This window comes from Meriones unguiculatus, chromosome 11 (assembly GCF_030254825.1).
Source record: "Meriones unguiculatus strain TT.TT164.6M chromosome 11, Bangor_MerUng_6.1, whole genome shotgun sequence".
In the NCBI taxonomy this organism is placed as follows: Eukaryota; Metazoa; Chordata; class Mammalia; order Rodentia; family Muridae; genus Meriones; species Meriones unguiculatus.
The window spans coordinates 107,555,631-107,572,366 of NC_083359.1; the positions used below are offsets into that span (position 1 = coordinate 107,555,631).

The 16,736-nt window shown below is 44.2% G+C and overlaps 1 protein-coding gene across 1 annotated transcript in view; it reads left to right on the forward strand.

Moving 5' to 3' along the window:
• Positions 1 to 16,736, forward strand: part of Ush2a (usherin) — a 653,036-nt gene that overhangs the window by 518,405 nt on the left and 117,895 nt on the right. Inside the window, exons 52-54 of the mRNA XM_060365102.1 lie at positions 608 to 805; positions 1,475 to 1,629; positions 4,787 to 4,985. Coding sequence (XP_060221085.1) covers positions 608 to 805; positions 1,475 to 1,629; positions 4,787 to 4,985 — 552 coding nt within the window. The remainder of the gene's footprint in view (positions 1 to 607; positions 806 to 1,474; positions 1,630 to 4,786; positions 4,986 to 16,736) is intronic.

A 16,736-nucleotide genomic window follows, 5' to 3' on the forward strand; every position in this document is an offset into this window, starting at 1 on the left:
CTCTCCTCCCATCCCAATCCCTCCCTTCCTTCACCCTCTGCATGCATGCCCCTCCCCAAGTCCACTGATAGGGGAGGTCTTCTTTTCCTTCCTTCTGATCTTAGTCAATTAGGTCTCATCAGGAGTGTTTTGATAATTATGTGGTGCCAGGACTTTCTTTCCTGGTCCACTCTATTTGGTATTCTGTAAGCTTTTTGTAGCTTTATAAGCATGTCCTTCTTTAGGTTAGAAAATTTTACTTATATGATTTGTTAAATATATTTTCTGGGTTCTTAAGCTGAGTCTCTTCTTCTATTCCTATTATTCTTTTATTCTTTTAATAGTGTCCTGTATGTTTTCTGTTAGGGAGTTTTTGGGGATTTGGGGGTTTGTCATTATCGTTTGTTTTGTTTTGGTTTTTAAAGAAAGGGTTTCTCTGTGTAGCCTTGCCTATCCTGGACTCATTTTATACACCACTTTGTCCTCAAACTCACAGGCACCAGTACCTGTGCACACACATAAAGAAGGAGAGAAAGAAAAATTAGATTTAAAATGACTTTGACCTTAATTTTTAGCATGATGGTTTAAATAAAAAGTAATCCTCAGAGACTGGTTCCTGTCTTTGCAGACACAGAACTTGAGGCCAGCACCACGTATGAATACAGGGTTTCTGCATGGAACAGCTTCGGGCGAGGATTCAGCCCATCTGTTCGAGTCAGCACAGGAGAGGCTGTGCCGCAAGGAGTCTCGGCCCCCAGATGGGCCACAGCGAGTGATCACGAAGACGTTATTTTCTTACACTGGAAGAAGCCCATGCACCCGAATGGTATTGCACCACTTCAAAAATAGGGTTGCTGATTTTGTACATTCCTACAGTGTGGGAAAAGGTGTACTATATACTGGGTTATCTCAGTGGGAAGTGTTCACAGATAAGAGGAAACCCCTCGTGTCAGCTCATTGCTCATTTTTTTAAGCCAAAATAAATAACAATGCTAAAAGTAAGCATTCAAAACTCCCAAATCATTGCATATGCCAGAGCTGCTTTCAAGTAAGCAGAGTATAGTTGAAGTCAAAATTGTCCTGTCTTGAAGGCAAATCCTTTTAATCAAGAGCGGAGATAAACATAAATAACTCTTTTCTGAATCCGTCTTCCCTCTGGTAGTAAAATTGAGAACTACTTGAACAGAAAGAATGTTTTAAAATGCTACAAGATCCTCTTTCTTTAAAGATTCTGTGACGGGAACAGTGAGGTCACACTGTAGTTAGAAGTCACGCTCCACCATGACTGACTGCTGCGTGTGGTCTCTGGAACCTGTGTGGCAGAAGGAGAGAAAGCTCCACCGGGTTGTCCTCTGACCCCCACATGCATGCACGAATAGCTGCACAGACACACACGCGTGCACATCAATACCTGTGCTTGGGAAAGCTCTGCCACGTGCATGTTGCTCGAAAATAGTTTGGGTGGCGTGACACACAGCAGCGTTCTGCCTTCCAGGTCGCGTTATTCACTACATCCTTCTTCGCGATGGAAGGGAGCGCTTCCGGGGAACAGCGCTGAGCTTCACAGACGCTCAGGAGATTGAGCCACTCCAGGAATACACGTACCAGCTGAAAGCTTGCACAGCCGCCGGGTGTGCCGTCAGTGGCAAGGTGAGAACTTGCCCAACTGTGGGGAGAAGAGTCCAGGGTGAGGGCTGTGCGAGCGTCCTGGCATGACTTCTCCAGCGCCAGAAAACCGTGTCTTCCTCAAAGTGCCACTGGGGAGACCGTGTGCCTCCGTCACGGGATGTTAATGCTCACGTCTGAAAGGGGAGATTTGCACAGAGATTTAACCACATACAGTGTTTTATTAAGAGCAGGAACCCTAAGCCAGTGTCAGGGAGTCTCTCGCGCCCTTCTCCCACTGGTGATTTCTGGGTGGCCGCTGTGGTTCACTGTGGTTCACTGTGATATTCCCCCAGCCAGTCTCGTGATGAGGGCTGGTGTCTACGTAAATGCTTGTGTTAGTGCCAAGCCTTTAAATTCTAAGCACATGAAGTTCATCTGGAATTGGAAGTAATTTGGGGGTGAGGGAGGAACCCATTCCAATTTTTGAAAGAAGCCAAGAGGTAGCGTATTTGAGAGATGCTTGGTCAGAGTGGGTCCACACTGGCGTGGGGTTAAACACTGTCCTTCCTCAGGGGGAAGTGTGTTATCACGCTCACAGGACCAGAGGAGCCACCGTGATGCAGATACTCTGAGGCCACCTCTTGCATTCTATGGCTTTTACACAAGCCCATGTACTCTGTCTTCCAACAGCGTGCCCAGTCCAGTGTGTAGCCATCCAATCTTACACTTCTTGGGTTCCAGAAAGTTGAAGCAAAAATAGAAACCTCTTTAGATGCTTCTCAGTCATAGGTACTCTGTTATAGTGGCAGAAATGGACTAGGATAGTAGTAATCTACAAAGCCGTAAAATGTCAAAATTACTTATTATGTCATCAAATTTGCCCGCACTTCAAAAAAAAAAAAAAACAGAAGTGGGTGAGCCTGCCATACAAATAAGTAACCTTAACACTTCATGAGCAGAGCAGCCTCGCTAAGGGCTGACAAAGGCCTGGATGAGGCACTGGGGTCAGAATGAGAGGCTGGGAGTGCAGCCCAGTTGGATGAGGGCTTGCACTGTGCACAGAGCCCTGAGTTCAGTCCCCAGCACTGCATAAACCAGGGGTGTGCTGCAGTCTCGGCATTTCCAGGAGAATTGGGAGTTCAAGGTCATTTTCAGGTAAAGTATGTGTGAGGCCAGCTATAAAATACCATCTCAAAAAAAAATAAAAATAAAACAAACAAGCAAATGGCCACGTTGCAACAGAATGCAGGTGACGGAATATGGAGAACGTGATGTCAACTGTGCATAGAATATGCCGCTGTCCAACCTGCAGCCCGTGCACATAAACATAAAATCACTATAACTGAGCCCCAACAGAAACTACTTAAAACATCACGAGGGCATTTTGGCAATTTGTTTTCAATGCGATTCTGCGGTTCTGAGGCATAAACTTGGTAGTGTTATGTCACAATGCCTAAAGGTTGGGCCACCAGAGAAGAGGAGAGGAAAGTGTTACATGGATTTTTAAGGTTTGTGGCCTTAGCTACTTGTAGGTGGCATTGCTGTGGTGCAAGCAGAAACAAAAATGTTAAAACACTAGGATTATCTTCAAACTTCTCAAAACTATTTAAAGAGAAAAGGCAGGTAGCAGGGTGGAAGAAGCAGATATTTTAAATGTCATTTTAAATGAAAAAAAAAAAAGTCTAGTTCAACGCTAGACCGGGAGCTGGTCTTGCTAGGAAGATCTATGTAAGAAGTGAAGGCAGAATGTTTAGATGTGATCATCAAAGGCACGGGAGAGAAACAAAAGCAGAATGCCTGGCGACTAGGGACAGAGAAGGCCTCGGAATGGAGAAGAAAGAAAACCCCTCAAAGGAGACTGGGGGGAAACAGTTAGAGAGGAAAATTCATCACCTGTCATTTCTGAGAAGCCGGCTTTCTGGGGAGGAGCCTGGGAGACACGCTGGCATCAGGAATGGCTCTGATGCTCTTCCTCTGGTTAAAGCTCCCGAAGGCTGGGGTCTGCACATGCTTGCAAGAACCACGCAACACGCTGAGTGCGGCTTGTCAGCACCGTTCGCTGGGACACGTGTTCAGCAGAGCCCCCTGCCCTCCACTGAGCCTGCCACCATGGCAGACAGGCAGGCTCAGTCAGAAGTTAGGGTCCCCTGATAGGGGAGGACCTCCTCCCCTTCCGTCTGACCCTAGCCTAACCCGTCTCTTCAGGACTGGTTGCACAGTCTTCCTCTGTGGCCTGGCAAGGCTGTACCCCATCGGGGGGGAGGTGATCAGGGAGCCTGCCATTGACTTCATGCCAGAGACAGCTCCTGTTCCCCTTATCAGGGGACCCACTTGGAGACTGAGCTGCCATGGGCTATATCTGAGCAGAGGGTATAGGGAGGGACATAGGGGAAGAAGAGGGAGGGAGAGTGGAATTGGGAGGAGACGAGGGAGGGGCCATAACTAGGATACAAATTAAATAAATTATAATAAATGAAAATAATTAAAAAAAGGAAAGAAAAGAAGTTATGGTCCTGACCGTCCTTGAACAATTCTATATGTTATACATAGCAGGGCCTGGGCCTACCAGATGGCAGAACAACCGTTAAACCAGGAATCAGATTTATCCTGTGGGAAAAGCATGTCCCCAACAGCAAGTTGTTATGCGGAAGCGTATGTTGACACCCTTGACTCAGTAACTGGCTGATTTTTCTTCTCACTCGGTTCTCTTTCTAGAGATACCTCGATAGTATGCAGACGTCTTGGGGCCCCTGCCCCTGAGCTGCCTAAAGCACACTCCGTGCCAGCAAGTCCAGGCATGGCTTTTGCTCCATATTTACTGACGCTTAACTTCACAAAATCAGGCTGTTAAAATGCAAAGACACTGGTGGGCCATATGGAAGAGAGTTCTCCAGAAAGACAGTCTGCCAGGCAGGTTGCACTAGCTTAAACTGAGGGCCGCGCTCTGCCTTCAAAATTGTTGTCGGACCTGTTGTGATAAACAGTAGTTGGGGACTTACATAATGTATTCAAGGTCAGATTTCATTGTTTAAATAGGATGAGAGGCAAAGAATGAAAAGCGGGGAACTGCTTCTCCCAGCCTTTGCTAATGAGATGCCACGCCAGACAGCAAGGCTCTAAAACAAAAGCGACACCTTCATTGATCAGGATTCCTAGTGGACAATGACGATAAATTGCTGTTTAATTTCCACGCTCACAGGTAGTCGCTGCAGCCACCCCAGGCATCCTGGAGAGGGTCTCACCACCAAACATCACAGCCCACAGCCCAGAGTCCCTGCACCTCAGCTGGAGCATCCCCGAGAAAACGAGAGCTGTCATTAAAGAGTACCAGCTCTGGCTGGATGGGAGAGGGCTCGTCTACACTGACAGGAGTGACAGGAGGCAGCATACGGTCACAGGTGACGAAACGGAAATCTACCGGAGAAGACTTGTCATTGCAGTGGGCTGGGGCGGGCCTCCCAGAGGCGTGTGTTTGATATATGAGGTCACTTGGAAAGGACACGTTCTCTTGACATATGGTCAGGTCCCGCTTATCCATGCTAATCAAAGAGCCCACGGTGGCAGCAATAAGCCACGGCGGCAGAGAACTTCAAGAATAATTTATATTTGGCTTTGATATGCAGTGTGTGAGGAGGGGACTTGTGTCCGTATTAACTTTTTTTTTCCAAACAAACAGTGTGATGCATTTTCATTCCCCAAGGATCTATTCGCAGATAATGAGGTGAGGACAGCCAAGTGAGGGTTGGGAAGCAGGGGAAAGTGTGTAGACACTGAGAGCAGGCTCCAGAGTGAATTTCTAGTACTCCCTCCTTGACAGTCGCCTGCTTGGAATTTCTTGGTGCTATTATTTCTGCTAATTAATAGGGATTGTATTATTTTGATCGTGTGTGATGTTGCCATCCTTTTTGCAATAGTGCAGTGCAGGGGCAGAATGTTAGCTCAACCCTCATAGTGATCATAATAATTAACGTGGAAACCTGAGTATTTCATTTGAGGAGAAAAACGTGTTTTCTTATCACCTTGTTTTTAATCATATTCTTCACACTACCTGGTAATTTAATACTTGGATTTTCTCTTTTATTTTTCTTTTGCCTCCCTCACGAGCAAAGGCAGCCTGCAGGAGAGTAGAGCCTGACCTGCTGGCTCAGGGCTGCACTGCAGATAGCTGAACTCTTGCTTGGCAGGCCAACGGGAGCTGAGCAAATTGGGGGAGAAACAGATAAGCTAAGAGATAGCAAACGCTATCTAAACACTGGGACGCACTAATTTAATTCTCATCTCAAACCTAAGAGCTCAGGGATGACTCTCAGCTCTGCTTTATTGGGAAAAAGAAAAAGAAAAAGATGCTTTTGGAGACAAAGGCATTTAGTTCATTACTGGGATTCACTGAGTCATTCCAAACATACCTGGAAGTCTAGATCCTGAGACCAGGGCTCTACAAATTGTCACTACGTCTCCTCTTCTTTCTAAGACTTCATAAAGCATTGAACTGCTTCCACTGGGCTCTGGGCCTTCAAAGAGCACTAGTCAAACAGATAACAAAACTTAGAGAAAAGCCCAGAAAAGTTATGTCTGATTCTTCAGGAGTCAAAATGGATGTCGCACAGGTGGAAAAGCAACTCTGTGGCACTTCATTCGTAAGTTCCATGATTTTCTGCCGTCGAAGCAAGCATCGATTGACAGGATCCCCAGTGTTCTTCCAGAGGTCCCGTAAGTCCTAGGAGGACACTTAGCTTGCACCTCTGCACATCTTCCTCCACATCTGGAGATCATGAGCCATGGCAGTTGTGTGTGTATGTGTACATACATATACATGCACACACACACATATATAAATATATACATACATGTATTCATACACATATACATGTATGTGCCCGCTGCTACCCAATGGCTATGGTCTTGAGAATATATAAAACTTCTAAAAATAAGATTGTGAGGGCTGAGGAGATGGCTCAGAGGATGCAGTGAATGCCTGCTGAGCAAGTGTTTATGTTAAAAAGAAAACAGCCATTTGCTGAGGTGGCACACATCTGTAACCCTAACACTGGGGGAAGAGGAGGTGCCAAAGGTGATGGCGTGGTAGAGACAGGAGGATTCCTGGAGCTCGCTGACCAGCCAGGGGGGCCAAATCAGTCAGCACCAGGTTCAGTGAGAGATCCCATCTCAAAGAATAGACGCTTGATCTTGACCTCTGACCTCCACAAACAAAGGCATTGGCCAGCTGCGCACGCACGTGCGCACACACACACATACACACACTCACACACTTCTCACAGAGAACAGTTACTAAATCAGTTCATTAGCACTGTGCCCTCCAAGCTGCTTCTGTAGGGGAGGCTGACGAGCAAAAGGCCGCCGGTGCCAGGCCAGCACAGGAACAGGGCTGCGATGAAGAGGATTGGGGTGTTGTAACTGAATGTGAATTAAAGTTCTAAAGGTCAGCAAAAGCCACCTGAACCCATGGACCAGCTCACACTGGCCTCACAATAAACCAAGAGACAAAGCTGCAGAACCGTGTCCCAGTTGCGTCTGTCCTCCTCAGTAGCCTGGCTTTGACTTGTCGCCAACTGAACTGGTTTGCATCAGAGACCGGCTTTGAGATGTCAGCAAACCAAATTCAATTATAATGTACAAACCCACAGGATGGATGGCCTCATTAATTATAAAATAATTGCAAAGTTCTTTCTTTAAATCCCTTCGCTCTGCTGATTCTTCCTTTCATTGTCATTCTTAATCAATATTTTCATGTCAGAGAGGAATTTATACACACACATTGGTGCCAGAGGTCCTTGCATTAGAGTCAGTATTTTAAAGCTTTTTTTTTTCTTTTTATAGGTTAAACTTTTACAAAAATCATAAAGTGAAAATAATTCTTTAGAAGTCATTTTTAATATTTCTTTTATTGGTTTCTGAGATTTTCCTACGTGGATGCTACATTTACATCTTTTATACCTCACTCTCTGTCCCCTCCAACTCCTCCTGTGTCCCCCAACCACCTCCCATATTTCTCTTTATTACTCTTACACGTGTGTATGCACATGTGTATATTAATACAGCCCTGCTGGATCCACTTACCGTTGCTCAGATACGCGTGTGTTTGGGGCTGAACACGTGGGGTTGCTAACCTATCAGGAGCGTCATCCCTAGGGAAAGCTGATTCTGTCTCTCACTAGCCATTAACTGCCTGCAGCGCTTCATCTAGGGCTGCGGCCTCGTGATAGTCCCCCTACACAGTCAGTGAGTGGTCAGCTGGTGTTTTCACGGTGCCCATCTTGCTCAGCTGGCCCTGTTACTGGGACTGTATGGGTGCTGGGTCTCTGTGGGATGTGGAGGACACTATCTCGCGGCAGACATTCTTGTCTAGCTCTGATAGTCCTTCTGTCCCACTTCCGCAATATTCCCTAGTATCGCGTTTAGGGCTTGTACTGCAATGTAGCTACTGGGGTTGCACACCCGCCGTCAGCCGTGCTCTGCGTTTGACCAGTTGTGGGTTGTGGTGATGGTCTCCAACGTCATGTGGTCCATGCATCTGTCTTAAATTTCACATGGGCAATAGAGTCCCGAGAGGAGGAGTTCAAAGCTTGCTGCTTGCGGCTCCCGTGGACCAGTAGCGGTGCTAGGCAGGAAAATCTCAAAACCCAGGATCTCTGCCAGGGAACACCAGGTCCAGGCTCAGCTGACTGACGAGATGCAGAACAGAAGCAGTTATGATGTGATGATGTTTTACTGAGTTATTGGAATGAAGAGAAATAGTGGAATTTGCTTCCCCAGCTACCTCGGATGTTTCCTGGTTGGCTGCCTGAGATGCGAGAAATGAATGTTTAGGTTTGTCTTCATTTCTAAACCCTGGTATTCCTTAAGCAATGGTGCCCTAATGAAGTTGTAGCACTAGGCTTCCTGGAGCCTGAGGCATAGTGGTCCTAGGGATGGCAGGAGGGACTGCCAGCGCCTTGCCACAGCCTTGTTGTCTCCATGCTTACTTTTAATTACCGCAAAGCCTCTGAAACATGATCCCGTAAATGCTTTGTGGGAATAGTGGCAAAGGCCCTCATCACGTGAAACCCATAAATTGCTTATAATCCTCTCAAGATGTTAAAAAAAAAAAAGCATTAAGTAATTGAAGACAGGAAGTCCTCAGTTAATTATTTAGAGGTGTTATCAATGCTTTAAGTAAACTAGAGCATTGTCTGCTATCTCCCCACTCCGAGCCCCGGGGGACCCAGGAAAGAGCAGCTCCCTTCAGCTCATATTCACTAATGCAAACAGCACATGGTAGCTTGTCAATAGAGACCTTCCCAGATCATTTATGACTAAATTCACCCACTGTTTTGCCCTACACACAACATTTGGATGGCAGCTATAGCATTTCTAGCCAGCCTGTGTCTTAGGGATAGAGGGAAGGGTAAAAGATTACCTTGTGGCTGAGCCCACTGAGGTGGATGAATGAATGAATGGCGTCTTCCTTAGCAGAAGGTCTAAAAAGGCCTGTGTCTCTCTTAACTCCAGGGAAACTGTTGCAGAATGAATTACTTATGGGCTGATCATTATTGCATTCCAGTCAGAAGGCACATCCAGCCATTAAACATGAACAAGAGTCGATCTCCCTTCTTCCATCCGTTCAACATCATTGAAAGCCTTTTGTGCTAGATAATGGAAACTCTAACAATTCTGTTTACAACAGAAAGTGGAATATTAGCATGAGGCCGAAGGCAATACTATACACACCACTTTTAGAAAGAGAAAATGCAGTTTGAACATCTGTATGACAAAATGTGGAAGTCTTTGTGAAGGGTTTAGATAACTTTAGATCACTCCATTCTGTGGTGACTATCTTTACCATCATGGTATATATAACATTTTATTGGGCTGGGAGATGGCTCGGTGAATAGAGCACTTCATTTCCCTTCTTTTAAGTTTGCTGGTAGCTATACAAGGAGCCATAGTCAAGAAACGTCTAGATGCTGATTTCTAAGGAATACAGAACTTCTCCCCAAATCCCAGGTATTCCACGGTCCACTGCCCAAGGGATCACTAATCCACCATGTTGTGTCTCAGTGGCTCTAGCCTTACTCTCTGTGTTGCCCATGTTTTTTGTGTGTCTGAACGTATCAAAACATGAGGGCATCCCTGTTTCAATAAAGTAAACAGATAGCTGGGCCTAGAGCTAAGTTTTAGAGCCTTGAGCAGCTTGCTAGAAGCCCTGGGTTCAACCCCCAGTACTACCAAAACATAAATAAACCAACTAGACATACTGTGATCATCCATCAATTGTACACACTGAACAGTGTTTATGTCATTAAGCATCACCTGTCTCCACACACCATTTCAGTGTGGTGTGAACTTCCCAAATTCTTTCTTCAAGGTTTTCATTTTGTTTTGATTTTTGTTTTTCAGTTGTTTGGTTGTTTTTTGTTTGTTTGGTTGGTTGGTTGGTTGGTTGGTTGGTTGGCTGGGGTTTTTGTTTTGTTTTGTTTCTGAGACAGGGTCTTACTATGTGGCCCTGGCTATGTAGACCAGGCCAGCCTCAAACTCATAAAGATATGACTACTCTTACCTACTTAGTACTGGGATCAAAGGTGTGATCCACCATGACCAACAAAACTTTATTTTTTACTCTGTTAGCATTATTGTTGTCTGGAGTCATTTTACACCAGAACTCCTAACTCATCTGCTCCGCCTTTAGGATGACACACTACATATTTGGAAACTCCTTAGAAAACAGAAGATAGCATTACAGCACTGTTGGCTACGTGCTTTGGAGTGGCGCTCCCTATCTGAAGTCATAATGGACAAAACGCCTTTTCCTGACGATGTATCTGGAGATTAAAAACCAGAACCCAGCTGTTCGTTCTAGAGTGTATCACAAACGTAACTGACATCAACATGGTTTTCTTTGCCAAATCATATTTTTATGAACCATCAGTGCGTTGTTTTTTGTTTTTTGTTTTTCAGTCTCTGACGCATATTACTCTTGAAAGTACTGCTGGCTGCAAGTGTGATTATAATGAGTTTGGTTATACGATGCCCCTTTCCCTTCAAAGAGAACATGATTCCCTGTAGGGAAATTCAGGGAATTATTCGCCCCAGTCATCTTTGCTATTCTGCGCTGTTAAATGCCTGCTTTGTCTCCCTGCTCTTGCCTTTCTCTGCTCAGCAATGCTATTTCCTACTCTTCTCATTCAATATTGGGTACTTGAATGATGTTTTCTTTTCTCCCTCTTCTCTTCGACTTCAGGATTAAGTTACAGTCAGAATGGTTCCTTTGAGACATCTCTTTATTTCCCTCTTCTCATCCTGATCAATTCATGAGTAGTTTTCAATTGGCGTGCCCTTTCACTGCCTGTTGCTAATATTTTACATATATATCTCAGTTTAAGAACTACCAATAGGGGCTCACTTAAAATGACAGCAAATCCTATTGAAATGTGTAGATTGTATGGAGTTCTACCGGGTCATTGATAGGAAAGGTCACTGGGTACATGTAAATCACCACGCCTGCTGGCAGCTTCTGCTTCATTACAGACTACTTAGAACAGACCTCTTGATAGGACAAAAATAAATACAAGATCTAAAGCTCGGTACGTTTGATGCGTTCAGATGGTGTCGTCTCTGAGCTCATTTGTAGCTACACAAAGCAGCTACCCGGTCACAGCTTCTGGTGTGACCACTGAGGCACCTGGCGGATATTGCCTCGACTCTGGCCTTGGTTAACAGGCTGGTAATTGTCAGAACCCCAATGGCTCATTGGAGTCTCTGGGCTTCTAATAGCCATGCTCTCCTGCCTCTGCATATGACTTGTGATAACACGCAAAAGGAAAAGACTCAGATGTGTAGCCCCTCTTGGGTGTTTTGTGTTGCTGGAGCTTCCTGTGGGCTGTGAGCTACCTAAATCATCTTTCTCCTTATAGGACTAGGGTACCTGACTCAACAGCTCTGATCTACCTTATTCAGCCCAGCTGTTCAGGCTGCAGCACGTTCCAATGTCTGGTATCCTGCACAGCTTCCTCCACCTCCCTGTGTTAGGACCTTATCTGTGAAATGAACAAACAGGGACAGTCATTAAAGGGCCCCTGAATCTGTTAACACCCATGGAAGCCAACAAAACAATGCTTAGTAAACAATAATATTTTAGTTATGTTATTTATAATTTTTATTGTATGTATTGATGTGTGTGTGTGTGTGTACATGTGGGCACACATATGCCTTAATGTGTTTGGAAACCAGAGGATAACTTTTAGGCGATAACTCTCTCCTTCTACCATCTAGCAATCAAACTCAGGTCATTAGGCTTGGCAGGAAGCACCTTCACCGGCTTCTACTGGCACCAGTCATATAATTTCATAACAAATTCCCTTGATTATAATTGCAATACCTCCAAAGCTTATTCCTGATGTGGAGGTCAATCAAAACAGAAGCAAAAGCAGACAAACCATGGAAGCAACACTGAGTTCTGTCTCTTCTTTTCTGTCTGAACTCCATCCTTTCAACATATTTCTTTCACTTGAAGAGCAGCTAAAATGCATACCAACAGTTATTGACCAAAACAGTATTTCTAAGGTTGCTATTATGATGTTTTCTACCATTTTTCTGTCTTGGTGGTGTTTAATCATCCCTGGCAGACTTGAAATCATCTAGCTGGAGGCTTTCTGTGGTGTGAGAAGGTAGTTCTTAGAACTGGAGCTGAGGTTGCCCTGGATCTCATCTGGCCAGCCCCTTCCCTCTGTTCTTTGAGCTTCAGATTTGTAGTCTATAAAGCAAGAATAACAAGTCCTATGTGGAGAATATTCAAGGCAAAATTCTTCATATGCCTACTAGACTATCTGTGCTGTTAAATCTCTCTTTCATAAGCTCCTAACTCTGTCTTACGCAAAGCACATGGGCGGCAAGAATAACGTGCTTTGCCGCCCAAGTGTAACATATGTGGTCTTGTGTATAACATGTCCCTGTATATAGATTAGTAACACAGGTTGTTTTTAAAACTAGTAGTATGCTTCACTCAAGCAAATGCTCTTTACAACTATTAATTAATTAATTTAATTTACATCTTGGCCATAGGCGCCTCCTTTCTCACCTCCCAGTCCCACTCTCCCTCCCACATCTCCTCACCCCTATTCATCAGAATAGGGGAACCCCCTTACCCAGACACCCCAGATCATCTATCATATGAGGACTAAAATCCTTTTCCTCCCCTGTGGACTTGTAGGGGAGTCCCATCGGGGAAATGATCAAAAGGCAGGCAACATAGTCTGTGTTAGAAATACCACCACTCCCTTAACTAGTGGGCCCATATGAAGCCCAAGATGTCTGTCAGACTCTTATTCTTGGGGTCTGTGCATGGAAACAACGTAGGTGTCCCTCAACCAAAGAATGGGTACAGAAATTGTGGTACATTTACACAGCGGACTACTACTCAGTCATTAAAAACAAGAAAACCATGAAATTTGCCAGCAAATGGATGGAACTAGAAAAGACCATCCTGAATGGGGTAACACAGATCCAGAAAGACACACATGTGTATTTACTTATAAGTAGATTTTAGTCATATAGTGCAGGATAGATATGCTACAATGCACAGACCCCAAGCAACCACTCTTCACAAGTGAATCTTTACTGGATCAAGGAAATGAAACTTTGCATGACTCATTAGGCATGGAGTCAATTAGGCATGACTCATCCCAGGCTTCCAGATGATATTTTGGGATGCTGGATTTCTTCATTTCTGAACTCAACTCTCTTTGGAGACTCCATGGAGGGAGAAGGGAAGTCCCAGCAACTAACACAGGAGTCAGTGACCACAATCTGACTTTCTGTTGCTTGATGTCACAGCCTCAGTTCTTAGCTGCCAACTCGAAGGGCCAGTACGGAACTCTGTTGGGTATTTCTTCTGTCTACTTTGCAGTTTCTGTGGGGCCAACTCAAAACAAGGCTTAAATCCTGCTGATGCACAAAAAACTATTTTCTCTATGGAAAATTAGAGGTTCTCTCTGAAAAAAAAAAGACTAAAATGGGCCCAGTGGAGTTGTGAGGCAGCTTGGCAATCTTCAGTGGAAACAAACCTGCGTGTTTCTTCCATTTAACTCACAGCCTTTTATGTACACACACACTTCAAGGGCAGGCCCAAGCTACTGAGGACAAACGCCCAGGAATTAGACAGACTGAGACTGTCTACCATTCTCTGTGGCTTCTCCTGTGGCCCTGACTTTCCTTTCATCCTGCCTTTTCAGGTCCTTCATTCACCATGGAGACTCTTGTCTGCAAGTGGTTCAGCCACTTTGCTTTAAGACTCAAAAGCCTACAGTTGTCACAAGACCATTATTATGTGTACCGAGTGTTAGGGTACATGTACTATTATTTTGTTTTATGTGACTGTGTAATGGTTTATATAATAGTGACGCTTAGTGTGGTATTTCAGGCCTATAGTGTACACTAATAACACCCATCTTTTACCCAGTCCCACTGCATCCTGACTTCAAATAATGACTATTTTACAATTAGGGCAACTGTTCTGGGTTTTGGTTTTGTTTGTTTGTTTGTTTGTTTTCGTAATTATTGATACATATGAAAGTGAAGATGCAGTGTTTCAGTATCTGGCTCGTTTCATGTAACAGTGTTTACTAGTTCTATCTGGTTTGGATTTGAATAGCAGGTTTTTATTCTGTGTGGCTGAGTACCATTCCATTGTATTAGATAAAGATAGTTTCTTTGTCCATCCACTTGACATAAGCATAGACATAGCTAGGAGGGGGACTCTCAATTGAGGAATTGCCCCCATCAGAATGGCTTGTGGTCATGTCTCAGAAGCTTTATCTTGACTGCTGATGGTTTGGGATTGTTAGCAGGCTCAGACTTGTGTGGGCAGAGCCATCCCTGGACAGGTCGCCCCTGGGCTGTGTAAGAAAGGTGCAAGCTGCTCTCCTCCATGGTCTCTGCTTCAGTTCCTGCCTGAGATTCCTTCTCGAGTTCCTTCCCAGGCTTGTCTTGATGGTGGACTCTAACCTGTAAGATGTAATAAGCCCTTTCTCCCTGGGTAACAGTTGGTCATCACAGCAAAAGAAAGCCAACCAAGACAGTCAGTTTGGAATTGGTTCATCTCCAGGGTGAGAAATCAGAGTCAAGTTTCAATACTCCAAATACGCCACCTTTCCCAGCACCGTTTATTAATAATGTGTGTTGGTGGTGCCATTTGTGGACTTGCTGTGTCAGTAAGAGAAGACAGTTTCTTTTTCATAGTCGTGAATTTTCTTGCTAACCTCTGTGTTACAAGTATGCTGTTCATCTCATCAAATTTGGTGCACCTCTCTGACGATGTGTTTTGTTTTTTTTCTCTTCTATCCATTCTAAAATTGTCTTTAGCACCTGTTGCTCATCTGGAACTAGACAAACCATAATACAAGAGACAAATAGAGGTGGGGATATCTTTTCTCTCTCTTTTTTTTTTTTCAGATTTTTCTGGGAAAACGCTTTATCTTCATAAACTACCTACAAATACTTTGTAGGCAGTTTATAATATCTCTACTTTAAAAAAAAACAAATTTAATTTATTTTTAAACACATACATGTGTATGTTTGAGCCTGCAGGTGCCCAGGAGGCCAGAGATATCAGATCACCTTGGAGTTGGAGTTTAGGCAGTTGTGAGCTGTCTCTCACAGGTGCTAGGATTTGAACTAGGAGAGCAGCAGTGCTCTTAACTTTTGATCCGTGCCTTCAGTCCAACATGATTTCATTATTATTTAACGAGCACTTGACAAACCAAGGGGAAGAGCCAAAAAAGCAAAGTAGATTCTGTGGGCAGAAATGCTTATGGCACCATAAGAAAGGACCTGTTTGACAGGATCGTACTTTGACAGCCATCACATCTCATATCCCTTACCCCTGCCATGTTTGTTCACGGAGCTCTTCTCTAACATAAGGTAAACCAACACTGAATTCGTAAAATGAGCACCGTGGGTGAGAGGAGGCCAGAAACCATTCAAAGATGCCATCCCTTTGCAGAAAATGTGTCCTCTAACAAAGAAAGAGGCTGAGTCAGCTGAAACGATGTCTCAGCAGTGGAGTGGAAAGGTAGATGTCGCAAGGCTGAGCCAGCTTGCCATCGCAACCACTGACTTACGGTCTTGGATGTCCCCTTCCATTTTCTCCGAGTTCTTACGATTTATCATCTCAGCGTTTTCCTGTAAGCTTGTATTGTGAATCGCTTAGATCTTTAGTCATATTCCTCATCTAAAAATCACGTAACTATCAGAATTATGTAAATCCTCCCTATCCACCAAATGGAAGATTATAATCAAATAAGTAACTGTGTCTTATCGCTAGGTCGGTAAGGAGACACAGAAGGCTCTGAGGCTAGGTGCTGAGCAGCTCCAGCTGCCTGGGGTCACTGCTTCTCCACTCTAGTCCTGAATGAATTCAAGGGATGGTTTCTACATTCATTTAGTAAGCACCTACTGTGTGCTGTGCCTACTGGGAGGAAACACTGATAAGCAAAGGTGAATCCTGGCTCTTTCAGCGATTATGCCTAGCCAGAAAGACAAGAAAAAGACACCTACTACATCAGAAATACAGAGGGATGTGCAAGGAGAGAATTATTTCAGGGATAAAGAGGAACTAGTGCAATCTAGAGAAAAAATCGTGCCACCAAATGTATAAAATTTTTAAAAAGAATTAAAATTAAAAAAAAAGAAAAAGAAAATGCAGCTGGAAGTTTGTAGAAAACATGCATAATAAGCACAGAGTAGGTGCTTTAAATCAGCTTAATAATTTGGCTGTTGACAAAGCAGGAGTTGTTTAATTTATTTTTTAAAGAACACTTTGGTACTATTTAATTTTTTTCAAGAAACAAAAAAGAGACCTTGTAAGCCTCAATATACTTCTTGTTGGATGCCACAGAGCCTTAACGTTACACCTGCTGATATAAAATACTACCTGCCATCCCATTTCATCTCCTCATATAAGCTACATGCTATAGTGATTCCCCATTTTACAGATCAGTAGACCGAGGCAAAAAGAAGCTAGGTAACTTGGCCAAGGTCATCAGCCACAGAGCGGTGACATATAACCATGGACAACTTCTGTCATAAATAGATCAAGTCATTCTTTGTTCCCTTCGAGGCCTTACCGAGAATCACTGAGCCATGTTCTTTATAAA